General features: G+C 44.4%; 3 protein-coding genes across 4 annotated transcripts in view; 2 read left to right on the plus strand and 1 right to left on the minus strand.

The window, feature by feature from the left end:
- Positions 1 to 23632, plus strand: part of LOC126547677 (sushi, von Willebrand factor type A, EGF and pentraxin domain-containing protein 1-like) — a 226427-nt gene that overhangs the window by 89791 nt on the left and 113004 nt on the right. The window contains exon 12 of the mRNA XM_050195627.2: positions 8909 to 9074. Coding sequence (XP_050051584.2) covers positions 8909 to 9074 — 166 coding nt within the window. The remainder of the gene's footprint in view (positions 1 to 8908; positions 9075 to 23632) is intronic.
- On the plus strand, positions 187 to 1455 carry LOC140215486 (uncharacterized). The gene has a single exon (XM_072286013.1). The coding sequence runs from the start codon at positions 187 to 189 to the stop codon at positions 1447 to 1449; it is 1263 nt and encodes a 420-aa protein (XP_072142114.1). The 3' UTR covers positions 1450 to 1455.
- LOC126547680 (uncharacterized) lies at positions 1622 to 3964 on the minus strand. Of its 2 annotated transcripts, XM_055063111.2 has the most exons (5): positions 3613 to 3964; positions 3258 to 3516; positions 3021 to 3194; positions 2412 to 2504; positions 1622 to 1811 (listed from the first exon to the last, which is right to left on the minus strand). In XM_055063111.2, the coding sequence occupies exons 1-5, from the start codon at positions 3719 to 3721 to the stop codon at positions 1622 to 1624; spliced, it is 825 nt and encodes a 274-aa protein (XP_054919086.1). In that variant the 5' UTR covers positions 3722 to 3964. The 2 variants fall into 2 exon arrangements, with proteins under 2 accessions (XP_054919086.1, XP_054919085.1); XM_055063110.2 differs by having other exon boundaries at positions 3258 to 3964.

The raw sequence follows: 23632 nt of genomic DNA on the forward strand, positions 1-23632 counted from the left end.
CCATATTATCATTTAAAAAAAAAGGATTTCAACCTAATAATAGGTGTGTTCGATTCAGAAAAGGTGCACGGCACCGGAAACGAAAAGGTGCAAGTGGTGCCGATACACGGTGCAGAAGTTCTCGGCACCTTGTGCGAGGTCGCAAGATGGAACCTGTCTGCAGCGCCACCAATAAATGTCAATCGAATGTGTAGGTGCAGGCCTGTCGTCTGCTGCGTCTGCAAAAACGTGGGTAATAAGCTGGCGAGACGACCCCATCGACGGCACGCGTGTCCGAAGAAGCCGTTTTATTTATCTTGTGCGTCCACAAACCTGGACAACGAAATGGATGACCCGCACGTTGTTATGGAACTGATAGAATCGGACAGCGAAGACGAGGAACTCGATGCAGTGTTGTGCCAAGTCGGTGCTGAACTGCTCCGCAACGATCGCAACCGCATTCCTAGATATTACGAGGAAGTTGTGGCCAGGTATTTTGATCATGAGTTCAAGCGCCTTTTTAGGCTCTCCAGAGGCACATTTCAGACCCTTGCGGAGCGTTTCAAGGCATCTATTTTTTTTCCAAGCCCTCGGGGAGGTCGTCCGCAAATACCCGCGGAGAAAACGTGCCTAATTGCTTTGTCTTATTTAGGTACTCAGAACAGTATGTACAGAATTGCTGATATCTTCGATGTGTCAGAGTCATCAGTGTCTCTGTGCCTTAAAAGGTTTCTGAACTTCTTATTCAGTATTAGTAAAGAAGTGATTGCTTGGCCTAGCGATGAGGAGCGGGCGAATATCAAAGCACGCTTTCTTGCTAGAAGCAACGGCAAAGGACCAAGAAACACTATTGGATGTGTTGACGGCTGTCACATTGAAATTCCTCACCAGAAAGAATCCCCTGCATCCTACTATAACAGGAAAAAATTCCCTTCAATCGTTCTGCAAGGAATCTGCGATTCAAGCAGCCGTTTCATAGACATTTTCGTTGGATATCCTGGCTGCGCACACGACGCGCGCGTGCTGAAAGAAAGCCCCATCTACGGTGTAGCCGGGACCAAGTGCGCTAACGACTACTTGCTGGGCGACGCAGCGTATCCGCTTCTCCCATGGCTGATGCCTCCATATAGGGACAACAGGGCGACGTTTGAGCGTTACAAGCGGAATTTCAATAAGGTTCACAGCCAACAGCGTGTGGCAATTGAGCACGCATTCGGAATTCTGAAACAGCGTTTCAGGAGACTGTATCTTGTAGACGCAGATTCAATTGACCAGTGTTGTCTTGTCGTACTTGGTGCATGTGTACTACATAATCTGTGTAGCAGTAGCATGGACTTATTAAGTGACTGCGAGGACCCCCCCAGGGAGGACAACATCGAAAATGAGAACGATGGTGCAATCACCAGCACTGCAGCTGTTAAGCAGATGTGCGAGCTTAGACGCAATAATATTGCGGAAACGCAGTGCTGAATGTTTACTGCTGCAGCCTCCACATTTCTCAAAAATGCACTTTGCTTTCTGACTTGTTCTGACCACTATAATTTTGTTTCGAATGCTTTGCACTGTTCCCAGCCTCATACCTTCCGTTTCGTGTCTCGGTTGAATAAATGCCAGAAGACATGATTTGATGAACACAAGCTGTTTATTTTTTTGTTTCATATGCGCTCACGAAGCGCTCCAGCAGGGCCATCTTCTCCTTGTGGCGCGTTGCCCTATTTTTTTCTATTTCATCTAATTTTTGCAGGAGCTGCAGTAAGGGCCGGTCCTTCTTTTGTTTAGGCAGCTCCGCATGGCCAGTTGGGCTGTCCACTGCTTCTGGGGCCTGCAGTTCCCTGCAACAAAAGTATTGTTCATTAGTAGAAATTTACACTTTAGAGAGGCTTGCCTGGCGACATGCCTAGCATATTGCTCAAGATTGCTATGATGAAAAATTCAATATGCACAGCGCACGACGGAAACCTCAACAATCAACGGACTGAAGTATCTCAATGAGACCCGTGTCCTGTGCCTTCATTGGCATAACACGCAGGCAGTGTTAGTCAATGGGCCAAGAAGCGATACCTGAAAAGATGGCAGTCAATGAACGTTCAGTGTGGAAATTGAGGCTCTTTCTAAACTAAACAGCCTGTAAGCACAGATAAAGTGGACTATATCATCAACTATGTTGCACACAAGGCACCAGTATTGACCATATCCATTTTATTTCAAAATAGAAATGTCTTACTTGTGCCATTTAGTCAAATGCGGTGTAGGCATGCCCGGTAGTGCATCCTAAAGCCACATGGCATGACAAATTACCCTATAGGATTGCAAGTACAAATAGGTCAGTACTAGCTGCTGTTCCTGAGTCTGACAGAACACCAAGTCCAAGCAGACAGCATGCAGGATGCAACACAAAACAAGAGTTGCCACCTTTCTACGATCATGCTCACCTCTCCCTGTCGTCGGGCACAATTTTTTGTCCCTGTGCATATGTCACAACAGGACTCACATGATGCTGTCTTTCCATGAAGTCCTGCAGGTCTCTAATAAAAAATTAAATGCAAGTAGCACCAGAACTTTAGTACACCAGCAAAGCTGCTGCATTTGCACAGGCAAAACTTGGAACATTGTAGCAAAACAGAGAAAGGAAGTTTCTGCTCTTTAATTTATTTGTAATACATATCCCATTGCCAACAGGGACCAGGCAGGAGTGAGAAACATTGGCGTCGAACAAATCACTTAGCCAAATTGCACACATGGCTTGCGGAAAGCATAACTGCATACGACAGTGGTACAATTTCTTATAAAATGAATGATGGACAAGGATGCACTACAAGAATAAGCTATTCTCTGAAGCTGACACTCGTTAAATTGCATGCTCAGTCATTTTTGATTGGATTTGAGCATAATATATTTCAGGAATTTGCTACGTCTAGAAACAGCCAGTTTTGTTACTAATTTCATGTAGACGCTGTGAATAAGACCTTAGGTACGTCTTAGTTGAACTGTGCACTGGCATAAGAGACCATGAATAATATAAAAGCTCTGCGAACACTTACCCCTCAAAACTGCACTCGGCAGCGGCGCTGCCGGATTTATTATTATTTGTCCGCACTCTCTTGTACGCTCTCTCGAGCGACTTCCATTTGTTTGTTACTTGGACCACGGTGAGGCAGCAGCCGAACTCATCATTGATCGAGTCTGTCAAAAACAGCATCAGCTGCTTTTTGGTCCTGCGTGCAGAACAATACAAAATGCAACGCAAATACACAAACGCATCGAATACTAAGCCTCACCTTAGTCCCCCCTTTTGCCCGATGCGGCCGAAGTGCTCCTTGTAATTTTCTATCAGGAATTTCGTTCTGCGGCCGCTCCACAAGGCTTCCTCGCTGTCGTGTTGCCGAGTCGGCATGGCTGCCGCGTCCACGGCAGCAGCTTCGGTAGTACGCGGCGTGGCGTCTCCGCAACTCGAAGTTGCGGCTCCTGACTGCTGTGTTCGCGCAGAATCTGCGGCGAAACCCCCCGGTGTGCAAAGCACCCTCACCCTTCTTCCATCTGCAAAAATAACGGAAGAAATGTCTCCACTTCGCACGTATACAAACCATGCTATTATGCTTACACCATGCTTACAGAGTACAATAGCAAACTTACCTGCTGTAGAATAAAGCTCGGCGTCACCGTCGAAGGTAATGACACCAAACTCATCATAAATTGGATACAGCTCTGTCGGGCTGCCATCAATTTCTACGAGCACAGACATATTACATGCGGCGTCTACTTCGCTCACTTCAACTCGTCTGCTATGGCGGTAGGGTCGCGCGGCTGCACCTCTTCCCAGTCAGGTTCAAAGGTGCACTGCACCGCGGCGACACCTAACCTCGCACCCCGCGCAATCGAGGACGAGAGTGCAGGGGGCGCCTCTGCACCTCAGGGAATCGAGGGTTTAGGTGCAGCGCACCCTGGATGAGTGCAGAAAGTGCAGAGAACCCAAGCTGAATCGAATAGACCTAATATTGCTGGATGTAAGGCGTTCGGAACCTGTGTTACGCAGAGTGAACGAACATGGGGGGAAGCTTATTCAGGTAACGCTCTCGCATTTACCGTCATGACGATACACATGCAGGATATGCAGGATAACGAACAGACTGCACTCACACATTTCGCCAGTAAATGCCATGCGCTAGTTCAGGCAAAATTTAAAGTGAAGCACACGCTACACCTTTAGCAAACATGCAAATAAAAAGAAAACTCAAATGAAATCGCCGCGTTCAAGTGAGCAAGGCATTTCCGCACGACATAGTGGCTGTTGTTAGATAAGGACCATTAACTAGCATCGGCTAAGTTCTTCGAACGCAACCACTCGCTGGCGCACGGCAATTATGGTGCGCGTCGTGTCGTCCATGCTATCAGACCCTTCAAACAGGTTGGCTGTCGCACCCTCGTGTGCCGCGCGTGGAACTTTTGTCTCCCCCCTGTGTGACGCTTCCCGAAAGTGCAACTCGAATTCGGCATGGTTCGAGGTAGTTGACCCTAGTACAAGGAAAGGCTGCTAGCAGCACTGGAATATCGTTCAAGACGACCCGTCCCTTCCAGCTGAGCGCCTTCTAGGCGAGGAGGCAACGCCGGACGGAGGCAACCATCGGAGAATAGAGCCCGCTCAGTGTCCCCATTAGCGGAACATGACGCCACTTGCACGAGCTGGACGACGGGATGAAAATGACGACAGCTGCGCGGGCTCAACGATTAGCTTAAAATGACGTGAACCCGACAGACCGAAGGGGTTAAACGCCAGAGAAGCATCGGAAAGAGAGAGACGTCCTTCTTGCCGTGGGCCGCAGCGTTCGATTTGCTGCCGGCCATAACGATGACTTTGTACTTTATTTTGCTTTGTTCTTTTCCTCTTCATAATGTAAATAAACCTCCATTTGTCTAAGTCCCCCTCAACGTCGGCCAACTCACACACTGGAGGGCAAGCTCCCATACTGTACAGAGGCCTACACAGGCCGGCTAACCAAGAACCAATTAATACATTGTAAAATAGGAAAAACAGTAACATTTGCTCTTTTAGCACATCAAAATTAATGGAAACGGCATTGTAACTTACTTTTTTTTATAGTAATCTGCTTACACGATTCTGAACATTTTTTTGAAGACAAGTTTCCTTGTTTGAGTAGTCCCCCTCCCCACCTAATCAAACTTCAGTGCTGTGCTACATGATGTCTCTGTCAATAGGTTTTGGTAGGCTTTTCGTTCCATGCTTCGCGACCTATTTAAATCTACCTTGGGAAGCGTGCGCGGCGTTTCGTTGCGGCGTCACGACCACCAGCTAGCGCCAACGCGCTTGGAACTGTAACACCGCGCTCCCGCCCGCGCTCATGTGTTTCGGCGCGGTGCAACAGGTCGCACCTGTGCCATTTGATCGAGCGGCCGTGCTGCAGCAAACCAGTGTCATGCCAAAAAAAGGGACGCCAGACGGTAAGACTCAACAAGGGAATATCCGTCCCTCTCGTGGCGTTTTCGTGCCCGCTTTTTCTGACTAAATTATAAAGCAACAGCTTCAGAGTCTGCAGCCTTAAAAAATTTCTGCCTTAAGTAACCACGAGCGCAGTTAGCATTGTTCACGGCATTATTAATGTATGTGGCCTAGGTTGAATGTAATATGGATTCTTAAGTACTTGCAAGAACTTACCTGTTCTAAAGCAAGGTTATTTAAATTGTATACCTGAGAGGAGTTAGGTGTCCTAGATACATGCATAGCTTACATTTGTTAACATTTAATTCCATTAGCCATATACTGCACCAATTAGATATTATGTCTAGGATAGCCGTCTTAAGCTACTCATGCTATTTTATTGCGAAGCAATACTACTTTAGGTCGCACTTCAGCCCGTTCCGTGGCGAGACGGTGGTAGGCACCATTGACCTTTAGCGTGACCTCGCTGCGTGACGTCACACCACGTGACCTAGAGTGACGTCACACCAGCTGTGTAAAAACGGGGTCCCATCTCACGCCGTCGCGAGGCGAGGCGGTAGCCACCAACGGCGGCCTAACTCCCGCTCCTCTCACCAGGGGCGCTACGGTCGGTGTGACGTCACACCAGCTGTGTAAAAACGGGGCCCCATCTCACGCCGTCGCGAGGCGAGGCGGTAGCCACCAACGGCGGCCTAACTCCCGCTCCTCTCACCAGGGGCGCTACGGTCAGAGTGACGCCACACCAGCTGTATAAAACAGCTCCGCTCCTCTCGCCAAGGCAGTCATACAACGGCGAGATGCATCGTGCATCTCGCCGTTGCATCGATACTGGAAGATTTTGTAATGGGCACGCTGGTGAGGGAAATGTTTGTCGGCATACACGGATTCGACGGATGACTTTCTCTTAGATGATTCACTGTAAGCCGTAACACTAGCATAACCCAAGACTACCACCAGCCATACTACCAGCTGATCCGAGAATAACACACTATTGCTTCGCAATCACCAGGCTTAACCAAGCTAAGCCACGGCCGTTTTTTTTTTTTTAAGTCTGATCATATATTTAGCTAATTAGTTATCTTTAATGATGCAAACATATAAATATTTTTTAGCGCATAACTCGCATTTGAAAAGTTCTAGATCGTGCTCAGGAACCCCTACAAAGGTTGTTTCTATGACGTTACTCTTTACATAGCTTTTACCTCCGGGTTCTGAATAAAGCTTGCGAACTGCGGAAAGAAAACATGATGTCGCTGTGGGCTTGCGCATCTGGACCGCAGCGCTCACAATATGCCATTAGTTTCATTCGTCCGAGTTGTCCACTGTATTTTTAAGGTTTGGTTTTGGTTACGTGAAAGACAACGGTATACATATTTATTCAACAAAATTGCCATGCAGTCATAAAGTGTAGAAGCGGAAATGACTGCGCAAAATTATCAAACGAATCGTTTCATCATTGGTGGTCGTTTACTGGTTGTCCGATAAATTTTAAAGAACTTCTTCCAGGTGTGGCTCCGGCACACAGCTTGGAATTACAATGGGCTGGTTTTTGTCTTGCGTGACCAATTGATATTTTATCGCTAGTTGCACTTCGCGTGAACAGATTATGCGCGAATTCAGCTTTATGCGGAACCCGCATCGCGCAATCCTGTGGCACCGATAGTATGTTCGATGACTTCATGGTGTCGGGAGGATTACAGGCCTCCTTTGCTGATATCACGTTGCATATCTCACGCATTGGCTCACGTATGCATGAAACAGCAAACAGGGTGATCTTGAATAATGTCACCATGACCACCTGGCGTCTCGTCTAGGCACTTTGAGTTCATATGTGACTACATTAGGCAGAGGTAAGTCAAGGGAGAATTTAGTTTTGTATTTAAAGACCATTGGTTCCGAAACGGTTAAAGGACACCGCTCGCGGAAAATGGAGAGAGGTTGGTCTGCGCTAGGAGGTCTAAATTTGTAAATCCTTTATATACGAAAATTACCCCCTAAAAATGTGACCTATCCGCGTGAGAAGGTTTACGGTGAACATACAACACAGCTAGGAGTAACGAAAACAGGTCAAATCACTGAGCAGTTTTTCGTGACCGTCATGTGGGGATACTGCATTTCTAGAAACCACTAGACCACGCATCGTCTTCGCGAGCACTAAACGCACGCTCTTCTGTTTAGAAACTATGGACTAGCGCAACTTGCCCGACATTGAGCCCAGCACAGAGAGCATTGAAGTCGTCTTCCGCCGCATTGCATGCCTAAATGAATTATGCGTTAAAACTGCGCAGCAATCAATTAGGTGGCATATCAGAGTGCGCAGGCAACAAGAAGGCACGTGGCCTGCCGCCCAATTTCACCTCCAGGCAGCTGCGACAACCAGTTGAGTTTTTGAAATAGACTCGCCCGTACTTTGTCGTGCACGTCTGTTGTCGATTACAGAGTTCGTTCTTACAGCGGCGGGAATCGTAAGCTTGTTTATCGTACCAACGTGCTTTTAGCTTTGTGAATGCGCTTTTTTATACGCCACAATTTATTCGTAATATGGCTTTGTCGGTTCCCTCCCTGGCCCGTATTCTCGGCCCCTCAGCACGGCAAGCCGATGCTGTAACAATGAGGCCACAATCGCACGCATACGTCTATGGGGCCAACGCCAACTGCCCGAGATGGTCGCCGCGTGTCGCTGGCCGTGATAATTTCCACAGAGTGACACATGCAGACAACGGGGTGTTCGCCAAATGGGCGGTTCTTTTAAGATGAATAAGAAGAAAATAAAGGAATACAGGCAATATAGGAACTGTCACATTGGGAGCACGAATTCGCGAGGGCACATGGGTCGCGCCAATTTACGCCCAAGCGAGGAATAAAAAATGGGCAAATTTATAGCCAGTTCATTAACAGTTTCACGACACCTTCGCTTGACGTATATTCTAATATGTACGTGGGATCTGCATAAGTTTTATAAGGAACATACTACAAGAAGTAAAACTTAAGTTCAATAACCTCCTGTTTCCTACAGAAGGAACAAATCCGTCATATCATCAGACGTTCGAAAATATTATTCCCTCTTCTTTCATTTCTCTCGCGCCCTGCGGTCTTCCAGATCCCACCGCAGGCAGCGTTGGCTGGTCGGCGATTCTTCGTTTTCCAGCCACTCGCGTCACAGACTGCCGCTATACCTTCGCGCGTTTTCCGTCCAGCCACTCCGCCACGTCACAAACGCCAAATAAGTCCACCAGAGGTGTTCATCAGCCTGTGGATGCGACATGCCATCATTACAGAAAGAAATATCAACTGCAAAGACAGGCGAAAAATGCGGGCATCGACTTCCGTGCTGGCTAAGTCGTAATTAATTTCGCGTTTTTAGTTCTTTTTTTTTATTGGTTAAAAGCACAGGTTGCTGACGCTCCTTTTCAAGGTCTGGTAGTGTTATCTACAAAACACCGGCTCTGATGATAACTTCCTTTTTTTTTGTAGAGCGAATTGAATCCAGGAACAAGCGTCAGAAATGGCGACAGCTACCTTAACGTGAAATGTAAAACCGGATATCACTTCAGGGATGAATCTCTTCGAGGAAGGAGTCAAACAAAACTGTACTGCAATGGGGGCCAGTGGAGCCCTACAGCACCTTGGTGTACCAAAAGTAAGTGGAACTTAATGTTGTTGTTTACACTGCCTCATTCACACATGAGAGCACGGATGGCAGGGCTAACATACTCCCTGTCACCCGTACAATGCTCAGTAGAATGTGGTATACATATAATACAATGTTATACGTTTTCTAGGCTAGACACGCTGCAACTCCGATAAAGGAACAGAAGCAATATAGGCGCATCATGCAAGCACAAAGGCTCTGACATAAAGAAAGAAAAAAAAAACACTATACAACCGCACAAAAGCCGAATTGTATTATCTGAAGGCAACTTATCGCGACGATCTCACGGTGATGAAGAAAATATTTATTTGCAAAACATTCTTAATGTTATTCAACAATCTGAACTCTGTACGATATTGCTCGTGTATGAGTGTGTATTGATGAAGGCTGTGGCGAATAATTAAGTTAAATTGTGGTGTCTAACGTCCCAGAACTTCACTGTAAGTTAATGTGTACGCCATAATGGAGAGCTCCGCATTAATTTTGAGCACTTGGGTTTCTTTAGTGTGCACACAACGCTCGGTACGCGAGCATTTTGCGCATTCCGTGCCCACCACAATGCGGCGTCCGCGGCCGGCAAACTAACCTTCGACAGGGTGCTCAGCAGCGCTACGCCGCAGCCCCTGAGCCACCACGGCGTGTTAGACACTTCATATAGTTTGTACCATAGCTCGTGCTGCAGTGGAGCTCTAAAGTAGGCATGCTCAATTGTAGTGCCAGTTACATTGGGTGGTACCTTAGAAAAAGTATGTGTGTGTTAAAACAATTAAATTATGGGCGTATAGGTTTTAGCATGTTGGTATTCCATAACTTTAGGTATTTAGCGGACAAAAAGGGACGAGAGACAGAGGTACGACGCGGACACAGCGCTATGTCCGCGTCGTACCTCTGTCTCTCGTCCCTTTTTGTGCGCTAAAAACCTATAAATTATGGGGTTTTACGTGCCAAAACAACTTTCTGATTATGAGGCACGCCGTAGTGGAGGACTCCGAAAATTTCGACCACCTGGGGTTCTTTAACGTGCAGCTAAATCTAAGCACCAAGGGTGTGTGTGTGTGTGTGTGTGTGTGTGTGTGTGTGTGTGTGTGTGTGTGTGTGTGTGTGTGTGTGTGTGTGTGTGTGTGTGTGTGTGTGTGTGTGTGTGTGTGTGTGTGTGTGTGTGTGTGTGTGTGTGTGTGTGTGTGTGTGTGTGTGTGTGTGTGTGTGTGTGTGTGTGTGTGTGTGTGTGTGTGTGTGTGTGTGTGTGTGTGTGTGTGTGTGTGTGTGTGTGTGTGTGTTGCCCTAGATTTTTGCAAGATTCGGTTGTTCACTCTGTCAGTGTTTCCTGCAACGATACAGTTTTCTTTTAGTTATGCAAATAAGAGTGCAGATTTTATAAATTAAGTTTATTTCCAACCTCTTCCTAAAGTATTTAAATAATGAAGTAACTGCACTCAAGGCTAAATGAAATCACAGCGCAAGTTAATTGTTCCACTAGCAACACAACCTCCTGCATGAAGCCATATCCACAGGAGCTAGACGACGGCAGCATTTTTACTTTGCTCGATACGCAAAACAAGGGTGGACAAAGCAATATTCACATGGAACCTTATTCGAATTGTAAAGCAGATGGGATCTCAATCTCCCTTAAAGTACGTAACAGTCTCAACACTCCGCCCCTTCAACGCATTAATGTAATAGACGCACAGTATGTTTTACTTGCATGACGCGTCCTAACGTAGCATCACCACGTGTACATGCTTACACGGCATTTGCGGCGAAGCGCGTAATTTGTTTTTTCCCCCATGCCAGAATCGCCCGAAACACATGATCGCTGAAACTTTACCCAATGTTGCTCTGCTTATGCGCGGTTCCCTGTAAATTTTAGTACGCGCGCGCATCGTCGGCTGCTCAGCGCCACAGCTACCTTGTCGTGCTCTGCCTTAGGTGTATATGTGTCCGACCCTTATGACAGGATTTGCCTGTGTTGCTTAGTTTGGTGTAGCAGAAGTGTATTTGTTTTGCCGCTTACAGGTAGACATTCCTTTAAAGGGCACGTAAATCAACAGCACAACCCAGGGCACTTGTGGTTTACATGACGAGATGACTCCAATGTGCTGCGGTACAATCAGAAATCATACTTGGAATGCTAATGCGAAGGTAATTTGCAGTGATTGAAATCAAAAGACGCCGTCGCATCAGCAGTTTCATGTATCGGTCATCGCGGCACCGCAGCAGCAGTGATCTTTCACGTCTCCGACTGTTTCTCTTTCGCACATGTCTTACCCCAATATTTCCCTAGATTTAGACAGACTTTCATCTTTCCCTAAACAAGACTTCAAATCATTAGATCCCGGGTAATTTTCCTATCGTTGGCAAGACTGGTTGGTTACCCAATTTAATAAACCGATATTGACATTGCGCACCGTGTTTCGTAAGGAATGTGTCATATATTATTCGGCTATTTTGCTACAGAATAAAGAAAATTGAGTATTTTGCTATTGCCAGAAAGGCGTGACTCACGAATGCGTCTACTGGGTTTTGGAAATACGAGATGAAAGCAGTGTTTGTGAACTACAATCTAGAAGAGGCAACTGTTTACGCAGACTTTGGTTCTGAAGAAAGCAAAGACGTGGAATCATTTGTGGGTGGATAAATGTGTGATCAAGGCCAGAATGACGGATGACAGCCATGTTTTAAGCGATTAGCATTCTTAGGATAATTGAGGCCCTTTCCGCTGTCCTTTCTTTTTTTTTTGCCGTTTTCTGTGAGAAAGGGTGTATCCCAGCCTTTGTTTAGTATGATCCACCACCTGTACGGACCGAGTGGTCCTGCTCTCGTGCGACGTTCTGGCGTCGGTGGGGCTATTCTTCTTTACATTGACTGTTGAACGAGGTCTTTGAAACAGGGTGGTTTGCCTGTTTCCGATCTCACAATTTTCTATAACTGAATATATATCAGGATATGAACGACATGACATGCGTGCATGATGTGACAAGAATGACATCACATGAAATGAATGGTATGAATGACATTATTTATTTATTTATTTATTTATTTATTTATGTATTTATTTATTTATTTATTTATTTATGCTGCAGTCCGTTAGGGCAATAGCAGGAGTGGGCTTACAAAGGATCGGTGACAGCAATGTGCACAGGCAAGGTTACCAGCATGCAAAAACAAAGTGGACAGCGCCAATTTCAAAGCATAGAATGAAATCATTCAACCTAAAACGAAAAAAATATATACATCAGCTATAGCATCTACAAATTAAGAACGTGGTAATAAGCGAACTTCAGCAGACAACAAATTCGGTTGTTCAATCATGCTGGGGGGAGAGTTATTTTTGAAAGTATTGAACGCGGATAGTAATGTCTAAAATCCGAGGAATGGTAACTTCTATAATTGAAGATTGGTAAGCAGGCATTAAAAGGCCAGTATCCGAGAGGTCACGAGGGCATTCGTTAACTTAGAAGGGTGATGGTTTGGGCTAGTTGGCTTTCCATTTTGAACTGTGTGGTACAGCGCGAAGCCGGACAGGGCATACAGATAAAAAGCAGGTCAGACAGGCAGGTGTTTGAACGATCGTCTGCGTGAACATGCGAATAACGTTAAGAATGGAAAGGAAGGTTTCTTAGCCCTGCATTGTAGCGCATGCGGATGTACCCCTCTGTTTGGAAAAACAAAAGCAATCTTCACACAGAGGGAAGATCGAACGCGCACCATTGTTCAATCGGCTAGCGTGGCACGTGATTTATGCCTGTGCATAAGTAAGCCATCCCTGGCCTTATCACGAAGGGAGATGGCAGTCTTAGACAATGGCAGCGCTAACAGTGAGCGGTGATGACATCTTTATAATGTTTTTCATCTTTATAATTTATTTTTACATATATATTTCTTATGTCGTTTTCGCTCTCTTTTTGCTATATAACACATTGTCAAGGAAATTAAATTTCAGTTCGCAGTAGAAGCGCTTGTCCTCGTTTTTTCCTGTGTCCACTGTCCCGCTTCGCACTGTACCACACAGCATTCGTTAAGCTGCGCAAAATCTTCAAGGACTCAATGTGCCACCGTTCTGAAAGAAGCTGGAGGTTAGTTCCCGAAGAGATGCTTTAGCTGAAAAATCCAGGTCAGAACGATCGCAAATAAAACGAACAGCTTTTCCTTGCACAGCTTCAAGGGTATTGATATCGCATTGCATATGCGGTGTTCCGAACGGCAGATACCCATTCTAATATTGGAGGAATCAAAGTTCTCTACGCCACTAGCTGTGTGTTCCTTGAGGCAACAGACATGATGCGGCGAAGATAGCCAAGTTCTTGTTAACGGTTCACAACCGTTATAATCTGTATACTTGTAACAGGGCATGTTAGGTGTAAAGTCAACTCTGAAGAACGTGAGCGTGAAGCCATTGGCAGTGGTACACCGTTACAAATGTAATCAAAAAGTAAAGAGGACTTCGTGTTAGTAAAGGAAATTATAACAGTTCTGTTAAAATGAATGTTTATTTTCCAGGCAGCACACCATTCACAAAATGCAACTAAGGCATCACCTTGGTGCTGACGATCAGCTGGACAAAACTATGTCGAGCAGAACACAGTCGTCTGCGTAGAGATGTATTTTCGAACATTTACATGTTTTGAGAAGTCATTAATAAACGATGAAAATAATAGCTGACCAAGAACAGATCCCTACGGGACTCCTGACGTGACGTCCACTACAGCAAATACAGGATAATTATTGCATATGAACTGTGATTGCAAAGAGAGGAAAAATGGAAATCCAGGAAACCAAATGAATGTAGCGGAACTTTAAAAGTAGTTTAGAGTGAAGTACAGCCTCGAAAGCCTTGCTAAAGCAAAGAAATGTGGCATCAATCTGATTACCTAAGTCAATATTAACGTAAAGAACATGGGCGAATGCAATGAGTTGGGTCACGGTGCTAAAACTAGGCTTGAAGCTGTGTTGGAAACTGGTCAAGAGGTTATTATTATCAAGGGACAATATGATGATCTCCTTATCTTAAATTGGTACTGGCGGCGTTTGGTGAGAGCAGCTGGCTCCTAAAAAACACGTCTGTGGGAGCCGGCTATCGAGCACGAGTAGCACGCGCACTTCTTTCTTATTGCCCTCACCTGTCCCTTCTTTTGTACAGTACTCACTACTACATATAACAGTGTGTTTACTATATGCTCAAATATCTTACAAGAGGTCGGGGTGAAACAAATTGGCCTATAATTTGATAAAAGCTGTCTGTCATCTGAGTTAAATAAGTATAGTACCTTTGCTCTTTCCCAGAAGGGAGGAACAACACCGCTATTCAGGGACTTATGAAATATAACAAACAGATGCCTAGATGTCCATACCTAAATTCAAACTAGAAAAGAGTTGGGAATGCCATCAGGCCTAGAAGGTTTTCGTAGTATCCACATTCAACGCGAGGTTCAAAACACCTTCTAAGTTTTAAGGTTTATATAATCAATTTCACGTAAATTTGTTGCCAACGTTGGAATACTAAAATCGTCTACAGCGAAGACATGCAGTAAGTAAGCATTAAAGCTTCTGAAATTTTCCTCTATTCAGTTTAAACCTTTGCCTGTTTTAAAATAGGTTGTTGAAGAAGAACTAGGTAATATAAATGACCAGAATTTGCGATTGTTGCACTTAAGCAGATTAGGTGACTGAGGTTTATAGAAGAAATTTTTAGAGTGGTGTTTTAGTTGTCATTTTTTTTTTTTTTGCTGGAGTTTGACTTTCACCGGTGCAAACAAAATACATGCTGAGGATTGTTTGAGCGCTAAGAGCGAAGTCTGCTCGTTCGTTGTGATAAGTGCAGTATTTTCCGGGTTATACAAACAAGATTAGGGTTTTTAATTTTTTTATTGGAATAAAGCGATCTATACATGATTTGATAATATTTCCTAAATAAGGCGATGTTGTGTCAATGTCCCTAGAGCTACTGAGGGCCGAAAATGCATCAAAATTGCTAGATAACTCTTGTATGAAGGAGACGTCTCTAGCCTTAAGAAAAGCCCTCAAAGATAGAGTAAAATGCCTGTTATTTGTTAGTCGGTTGAGAAATAGAAGCACATCATCTTGATGCTAGATACATTCAATTACTTCACATTTATAACCAGTGTTGGGTGCATCAGGGCTGGAAAAAAATCCAACAAAGCATCATCGCGGGTCGATCGTGAAGAACCTGCTTTAAGCCAATAAACAATGCAATATCAAGCCGTTCTTTGTTTACTGCAGCACCATGAGCAAAAGATGCGAGACAACCACTCAATTCCAGGAGCATCACAATCACTAAGTAGGAGGAAGTTTGAGGCGAATAGATTTTGTTGTAGTATAAGCTGGCCCAGGTTGTCAAGGTATTCACTCCTATTAGGAGGCGGATACAAATTCATATGTTCAGGTGTTGTTTACCACACCATAGGTTACAACAGATCGATTATATGCCTAGCGGAGACATCAATTGTGCTTTCAACTTGAAATCTGAGTGAAAAGTCATTGCCACGCCACCTGTTCTTTGATTGTGGCGATCGTTTCGCACAGTAACGTAACCCTTCATGTAACCAAACTTCGGTCATACCGAGAATATCAGGTGAATAGGATAAGACAAGCGCGAAGAAATGTGGAAACGTATTGGCTATACTTCTGACGTTGGATACGGTGGGATTGCTTCGGGTAGATGACGAATGTCAACCTGTCGCTGAGGACGATGCGGGGACTGCGGGAACTGCTGCCGTGGGAGGACTGCGATGATTACAAACATTAACAAAAAATTACAAGAATCACACCAGTTGTGCTGAATATTATTGATAAATAGATGGTCAAAGCTAAGCCTAACAGAATACCCCTTGGTGCGGAATTCTCTGGATGCTTGCTAAAGTTTCTTCCTGATTACACGAACTCTGGAAGAACAGTCCTGAGAAAGCCTAGGCACATAATTTTTAAGCAAAAGTACTTTTCAACAGAGTAGTGTTGTGTTATAATCTAGCATCATTAAAATTACAGGGTGCTGGCGGCCTTCACTAATTCTGCCGTAACGATGGATACGTTCAATGCGGGGACATTGAATGTTCAGATTTTTCTGAAGTACTTCAAGTAATTTGCTAAAGAGAAAGTCAAGGGTTTTGTCAGAATTTTCATTTGAACCTTGTAAGATAATAGTGTTCCTCCTGAAACGATTTTCAAGGTCATCTTTTTTTTCAAGCTAACCCAGTTACTATACGCCTTAGTTCGTCACTTTCACTGAGTAACTCTCTGTCCTCCGGTCGTGAAGTGAGTGTACCAAATGCTGCTTCAAGTCCAGAAATACGGGATTAAGGTGCGTCGAAAGGCGTGTTAGGAGAGCTTTTCATTTCTGCGATGTCGCGAGCAATATCCTTAATATTAGACAGTATTTTGATTAAAAGCTGCACAAGTGCAGGATTATTTGTGTTCGACAAAGCATCCTCAGCTGAAATCTTTCGGACAGAACTAGAAACCCCCGGCGAACGGGTGGAGTGGGTAGAGCGACTCAAAGAGGCAGGACTAGTTTTATCCAACTTGGTCTTAACGGGTCTAGGGTTAAGCCAGATGTCATCGCTAAAGAGAAAACTGCTGAGGGCAGGAAAATGTCAAGAAATGAATAATATGACAAGAATTATACGCATGAAATGAATGGCGTGCATGACATGCGTGCATGACATGAATGACACGACATGACGCATGCCATGTAAAATCTGACATGCATGACCTGCATGCATGAGATGAATTTGGAGTGCAATTGGCATGAAGCACTTGCATACATTACATGCAGTATATGCATTTGGAATTTAACATGACCACGGTAAGAATTTGGAGTGCAATTTGACATGCAGCAAAAAACAAGCTAGATCGGCTTCTCTTCAACAATTTGGGGTTTCACATGACGGCGCTTGGCAAAAGGCAGCAAAGCGATGCGGGGAATGTCCTACATTGTTTTAATGCTAATCGCGTTAACGTCGATAGTCGTCGTGAGATGCGTTCTGCTTAATTTGTCGCATCCCCGCAATTAGTGATATCGCTATGAATGATTAGACTTACTTTTTCCCAACTTGTCGCATCTCTTAGTGTTCAATCATGTCCTCCAGGGTCGCAAAAAGTTCCAAAAGGCATGCTATCAGCCTTATAAATGGTTTTTTAACATACGCAGCCTATGGAAACAGAGAAATACCATGACGATGTTATAAATTTGCTGTCTTTAATCGACCATACGTTTTCCGTCATTTGCCTCCTGGGGACATGGCTATTATAATGTGGCGGGAATATGTACAGGTTATCTGGCTACATTTCCAAGTATTGTGATTCGGACGTCGCCCACAGTGGCGGATATGCCATTTTAATGAATTCATTCCTGTGTTATCAGCGCCGTCGTGATCTTTCCTATACTATCCCTAATTGAAAACTCGGTCTTGCTAGAGCTCGATCATGAGGGTTTTTCGCTCAATACTTGTAGCAGAATAATTGATTCAGTCTACCGATCACCGTCAGCATCTTACTCCGACTTTAGCTGAAAAATAGATGCAATTCCGAACACGATACTGAATGAAAACAAAAACTTCATCATCTGCGATGACATTAACATAAGCATGTTCGACTTCAAAAGCCGTTCTCGTTGTGATTACATATGTGCCTTTTAAAGCTATGGTTTTGACTCCCTAATTAAAGCACCTGCCAGGTGCGATATGTCGGGTATACTGACCCACTACTTGACAACATCTTGTAGAGTGTAATAACTGGCTGTACAACCACTGTCGTAGATAATCTGATCACCGATCGCTTTTCTGTTCGTCTTAATCTGTGTTCCACGTCACTGAAACATTACTCAGGCTAAGTCACGTACTGTATAAGTTAGTGTTCACCCGCCGTGGTTGCTTAGTGGCTATGGTGTTGGGCTGCTAAGCACGAGGTCGCGGGATCGAATCCCGGCCACGGCGGCCGCATTTCGATGGGGGCGAAATGCGAAAACACCCGTGTACTTAGATTTAGGTGCACGTTAAAGAACCCCAGGTGGTCCAAATTTCCGGAGTCCCCCACTACGGCGTGCCTCATAATCAGAAAGTGGTTTTGGCACGTAAAACCCCATAATTACATAAGTTAGTGTTCAATTCCAAAAAATTTATTGCTGGGATTTATGACGCCGGCTGGGGACATAAACTGAAGAAGAGTGCGCCGAAACAGCGTTTGAGTTATTTTCCACGAAAACGACTAACATGATCTACATAACATAACAGCACAATAACATAACATAACAATAACATGATCTATATAACATAACGTGATCTATCACGAAGATAACTGCGCAAGAGGTTGACAACCGGCGATTAAACACGGAAGTATGCAAGATTTGCCAGAAGCAGTGAGTTGCTGAGTACTGTAAGAGTTGGTGTCAGCAATGTCAAAAAGGGTAGCTGGCCCATGCCGTCGTCCGACTCATCCACGCTAAGGACGTTGTTGAAGGGCGGAACATGTTCTCATTGAGAACGAGGAGTACTAGTTTTATTTACAATATCTACAGGAAGAGTGGAGACCGTTACGTCTCATCAGTCCCGCATGACTGAATTGAAGCAAACTGAAGAGCCGAAAAAGTCCGCTTAAATCCCTGTGTCCTTCCTCGGCCAGAGAAATTTGCCGTCCTATCTTCGTCCAATCGGAGCGTCCAAAGTCGTCGAAGGATCCGCGTTGGAGAGCGAGGGTGCGCACAATTACTCCGGCACCTTTGTTCACTGAACCCACAGAAAGGAGGGGAGCTTCGTAGACAGGGGTTGTCACGCTTGACTCAAGCTGGAGCGTCTTGGTTCTTGGAATGACCCAGCAATTAGCTGGAGTGTCTGTCAAACGACCGTGGCGGTTACCGGAGTCCGTGAGGAGACGGCATAGAATGCCCTTTTCCAGGAGTTTCTTGATCCCATTGTCGGTGACGGCGACAGTGAACCATCAAGTAACACTCGATCCGCCAAACGTGTCTCGCCTTGTTGCCGCCGCAGGTCTGTCCGAGGGGACGCATTGTTAGCTTCACGAAGCGATTCGTCGCAGTGGTGCAGGAGAGGCTAGAAGGTCACTATACCCCCGTTGGCCGATCGCAACACTATGTCAAGAGCTTTGTTGAGGTCACAATAATTGGTGTCAACCTGCTCCCTCCTAAGTATCGGCGCTGTGGTCAGTGCCATGGGATTGTGGAGAGGCCAGACAGAAATTCATGATGATTCAGAGTAATAATAATAATAATAATAATAATAATAATAATAATAATAATAATAATAATAATCAAACGGTCGGTCGGTCAGTAAATAAATAAATAAATAAAATGTGTTTAATAACGCGCCCAGGAACAACCTCGACGTTCTTGGTGCTGGCGCACTCGGCAAAACAATGCCGAGGAAGAAGAATGCAAGCTCACACACGCATACACACTCGCGCACACATAAAAAAAAGAAGAATAATTTCGCGAATAGAGATTTTAACAGAGCATAAAATGGGTACACAAAAGAATACAAATCAAAAGGAGAGACACAGAAAAAAAAAGGATTACAGAATGACGGAACACATAAAAGATACCAGAGTTTTTGTTGAGTTATTGAAATACCTCTGCAACTCCTCTCAGGAGAATATTAAAATTAGGCATGAAGATATCCAGACACTCTGAATGGACGTTATATGTCGCCTGCATTCTACATAGAGGGTCGCAAAAATCTGGTAGCTCAAAGGCGCGCTGTTTCCTTGTGCCCTTCTTCGGAATGTAAAAGGGCACATTAGAAAGCAAGTGCGAGCAGCACATTTTCCCATGTATTAATTTGTGAAGAAAAACAACGTCCGATTTATTGCTTCTGCAGGTGAGGGTAGGTGACGTGTGTCTGCGTTAGCTCTATGTAGATGGAATGCTTTTGACAGAATAGATGTTTAAATATAGATGTGAACTTTTTTTGCACGTTTTCGAGAAGCACATTTTCGAAAGTGTCCGCTACACCTGGGACAGGTTGGCCGCCGCCAATAAGTAGAGAGATATCTTGTTTCGTATTGTTGGACGACTGTTAACGAACGTGTCTCCAAAAAGACTTAGAATTTTTCAAAATTCTAGCTTTCATATGTGCTATAAAGATCGAATGATCGTGCTTGTAAAGACGTTTAGTGAGTGCCCTCTACATTTTAAAATCTATATGCCAGTGTTCCTGATTTGTAGGCGGTGCCTTCCTGTGGACACGTTCTTTTAGCTTAAAAGTTGTTTTCAGTTCAACAGAAAACCAGTGGGTTAATAATAATAATAATAATAATAATAATAATAAAATCTTTAATTCAATATCCAGAAACAGCTACGGAGCATTTGTCCTGGTGCAATTAATAAAGTACACAATGTGCAGAAAAGATAACTGTGCTAGACAAAACAATATGAGGTAGAAAAAAAAATAGTAAAAAATGATACGAAGAGGCGGGCGTAAGAGGGAGTAAACCATTCTACATGGTTATCTACACATGTACAGAAAACACAGGCAATGAACCCTGAATTATGCCAATATAGGTAAAGTAGATGGTATAAATTTTTTCGAGTCAGGCCATAGGACAGTGACTATTGCAACATGGCCACACATAAAACGCGGAATGCTGCCTGATCTACTTCTTCGGAACGGAAAACTGCACATAATCAAGAAGCTTTGGACAATGTATAATGCCATGGACCACCTTATAGAGGAACAGAAGGTTTGATTTAACACTGCTTGACTTTAGAGGCGGAAGTTGAGATATATTTGAGAGGGCTGGACTATGGTCGCGTCAATGGCAAAAGCGGCGCATAAAAATAGATATAAATTTATTCTGGACGCGTTCGATGAGGTCAGAATTAGATTTGCACGTTCCACTCCAAACTACGGAGGCATACTCTGGTAGCGAAAGGCACACAGTAGAATACAAATTCAGAAAGGCAACAAGCGAGTGGACGTCATGCGATACACGAAAACAATGCCGAGAGCGCGAAGGCCACGTTGTTTCGCATATTTAGAGTGTGAATACAAGCAGCAGCGTAGCCATAAATTTCATTCGGGGTGACTCCCGTTGCAGCATGGCCTCCTCCTTATAGAATTTCTCAAGGGATCAAATACATGAACAATAACTGCATTGCCATTGCCAAAGGTGCTGCAAACGAATTATTGAACGCTACGCACTCTCAGGACAATTAAAATATTTATTTAAAAAAAAAGATTATACTCGTATGTCCCAAAAATTGTGCCCCAAGTAACTGATGTGAATCCTTCCATGTTTTTTGTCTATTTAATAAGTAAAGAAAATATCACGCGAACTTTAGAAATATATTAGTTGGAAACCAGTAAAGCAGTGCATGCTGCTGACAATTGACAAGAACTTTATTGAAGTGTCCTGAGGAACATGATTGGGAGGAGCCGAAGGCTCCCCAATCAAGTTGGTCGCTTCGCCCACGACGGGACCAAGAGGTGGTGACTCTCTGCGACATCCCGGGCCCTCTGGACGGCCTGTAGTAGGTGCGTGAACTCCAAGCTCTTCAGCAAGGCGTCCCACTTGGACTTGTATTGAAACTCGGAGCCCGCGTTGTACGGGCACAGCCAGAGCATGTGGTCGAAGGAGCAACATGCGTGACCGCATTTGGAGCCCGACTGCAGGAAGTTGGAGTCTATCCAACTTAGCGCTCGGGGTGAGGTACGATCTCGTCTGTAAGAGCCTGAAAGTTACGGCCTGAACTCTGTTCAGTTTCGGGCTGAGGGGAGGGACTTTCCTCCTGCTTTATCTCTAATGCGAAGTAATTTCATGATAGGTGATAAAAGGATCTTTGAAGGGGCAATCCTGTGGGAGAGCCGGACCATTAGCTCGGGCGCGGTTCGCGAATTCACGCGCCAGGCAGTTGACCTGCTCGTTAGGGTTGCAACCTGCTTGGTTAGTTATATCGTTCACGTGGGCCTGATATGAAGACTTTAGAGGCCATGAAACGAACAAGTTGAGGACAAATATTTTAATGAAACTTTGTCATTCAAGAACATTGTTTAGATTTTTGTACATATGCAACGGCCAGGGTAAAATCTCAATGACGCTGCGTGCTGATACGCAGCCACGCTGTTCATCTATTACAATTTTATTAGCACTAACAGAAAGTAGGGAATGCAATACATATTCAAACACTTTTGATGCAGCACATAGGATAGATATAGGCCTGTGGGTAGTAACGGCACTTCTAATATCCGATTTGTGTACGGGCACTACCCGTGCTACCTTCCAAGCGTTAGGAAACGTGCTAGATTTTACGGAACTGTTGAAGATGCGTGTCAGAACAGGGATAAGGATACTTCCATACGTCTTGAGCACTGCCGGAGGGATTCCTTCAGCGCCACAAAAAAGGGAAGGATTGACGCGCTTTCTGCACTTGAAGACAAGCTCTTCATTGGATGATAACGTATACGCATCGTACCAGACTGAGAAGGAACGTTGCTTGAGGCAGAAGCACCTTTTAAACCAAATACAGAACAGAAGTGTTCTGCAAAGGCATCAGCAGTGTTCGAGGCATCGCCATTTTCATCAACAAGACGTGCATCTTCGGCACTCTTTTTAGAAGAGTGAGAGCGCACGTAGCTCGAGAAATATTGTGAATTGTGTGTCATCCTGGCTTCAACACCTTCAATATGGTCGTAGGAATCATTGTTATAATAACATTTGCAAAGACAATGACGGCGCCTAAATTCAAGTTTCCACTTATCTAGGCTTGTTATCACCGCCTTTCTCTTTGCACTGTCTTTCAGTTTTATTGCCGCTTTTAGTTGTTTAGAAAACCATTAAGGAAACTTCGACTTTTTGAACATTTTTGTAGGTATGAACATGCGCATACCATCTTCAGTTACTTTCGTAAACAAAGTAACGTGTTCGTCAACATCAGCTGTCCCATCTACGAACGACCACTAAGCATTGTCAAGATAATGATACAAAGCAACGTAGCCTCCAAGGGAAAAGTTGAAGCTGCGCTTCATGTTAATATCAGAACGGATGCTGTGGTTCTGTGCTACCAGTGTTAAAGAAACAAAGAGGGTGGAACTTGTCTCGGCCTACCACATGAACGTTGCTACGCATGACGGAAACAGTATCAAGATTCGTAAGACAAAGATCTACAACGTTGCCACAGTAGTTCTTAGGGAAGTTTATCTGCTACAAAGTCAAGCAATGAGTGGCATTTACGAGAAATTTAAAAGGAATGCTGACAGTATATTATTATTATCAAGGAAATATTACTAATCCATGAAATTTCGGGTACCTTAATGTCTCCAATAAGTAAATATTTGTGGTTATTATGCCAAATTATAACAGTTAAAAAAATTAAATTATGGGGTGTTACGTGCCAAAACCACCATCCGATTGTGAGACATGCCGTACTGTTCGACTCAGGAAATCTGGACCACCTGGGGTCCTTTAACGTGCACCTAAATCTAAGCACGTGGGTGTTTTCGCATTTCGAATTTTAACGGTTTGAATTGATGCCAGGATAAGGCCAAATGCAGCAGGAGTTACGTGAGATGCTGCATAGAATA

Source organism: Dermacentor andersoni, chromosome 1 (assembly GCF_023375885.2).
Source record: "Dermacentor andersoni chromosome 1, qqDerAnde1_hic_scaffold, whole genome shotgun sequence".
NCBI lineage: Eukaryota > Metazoa > Arthropoda > Arachnida > Ixodida > Ixodidae > Dermacentor > Dermacentor andersoni.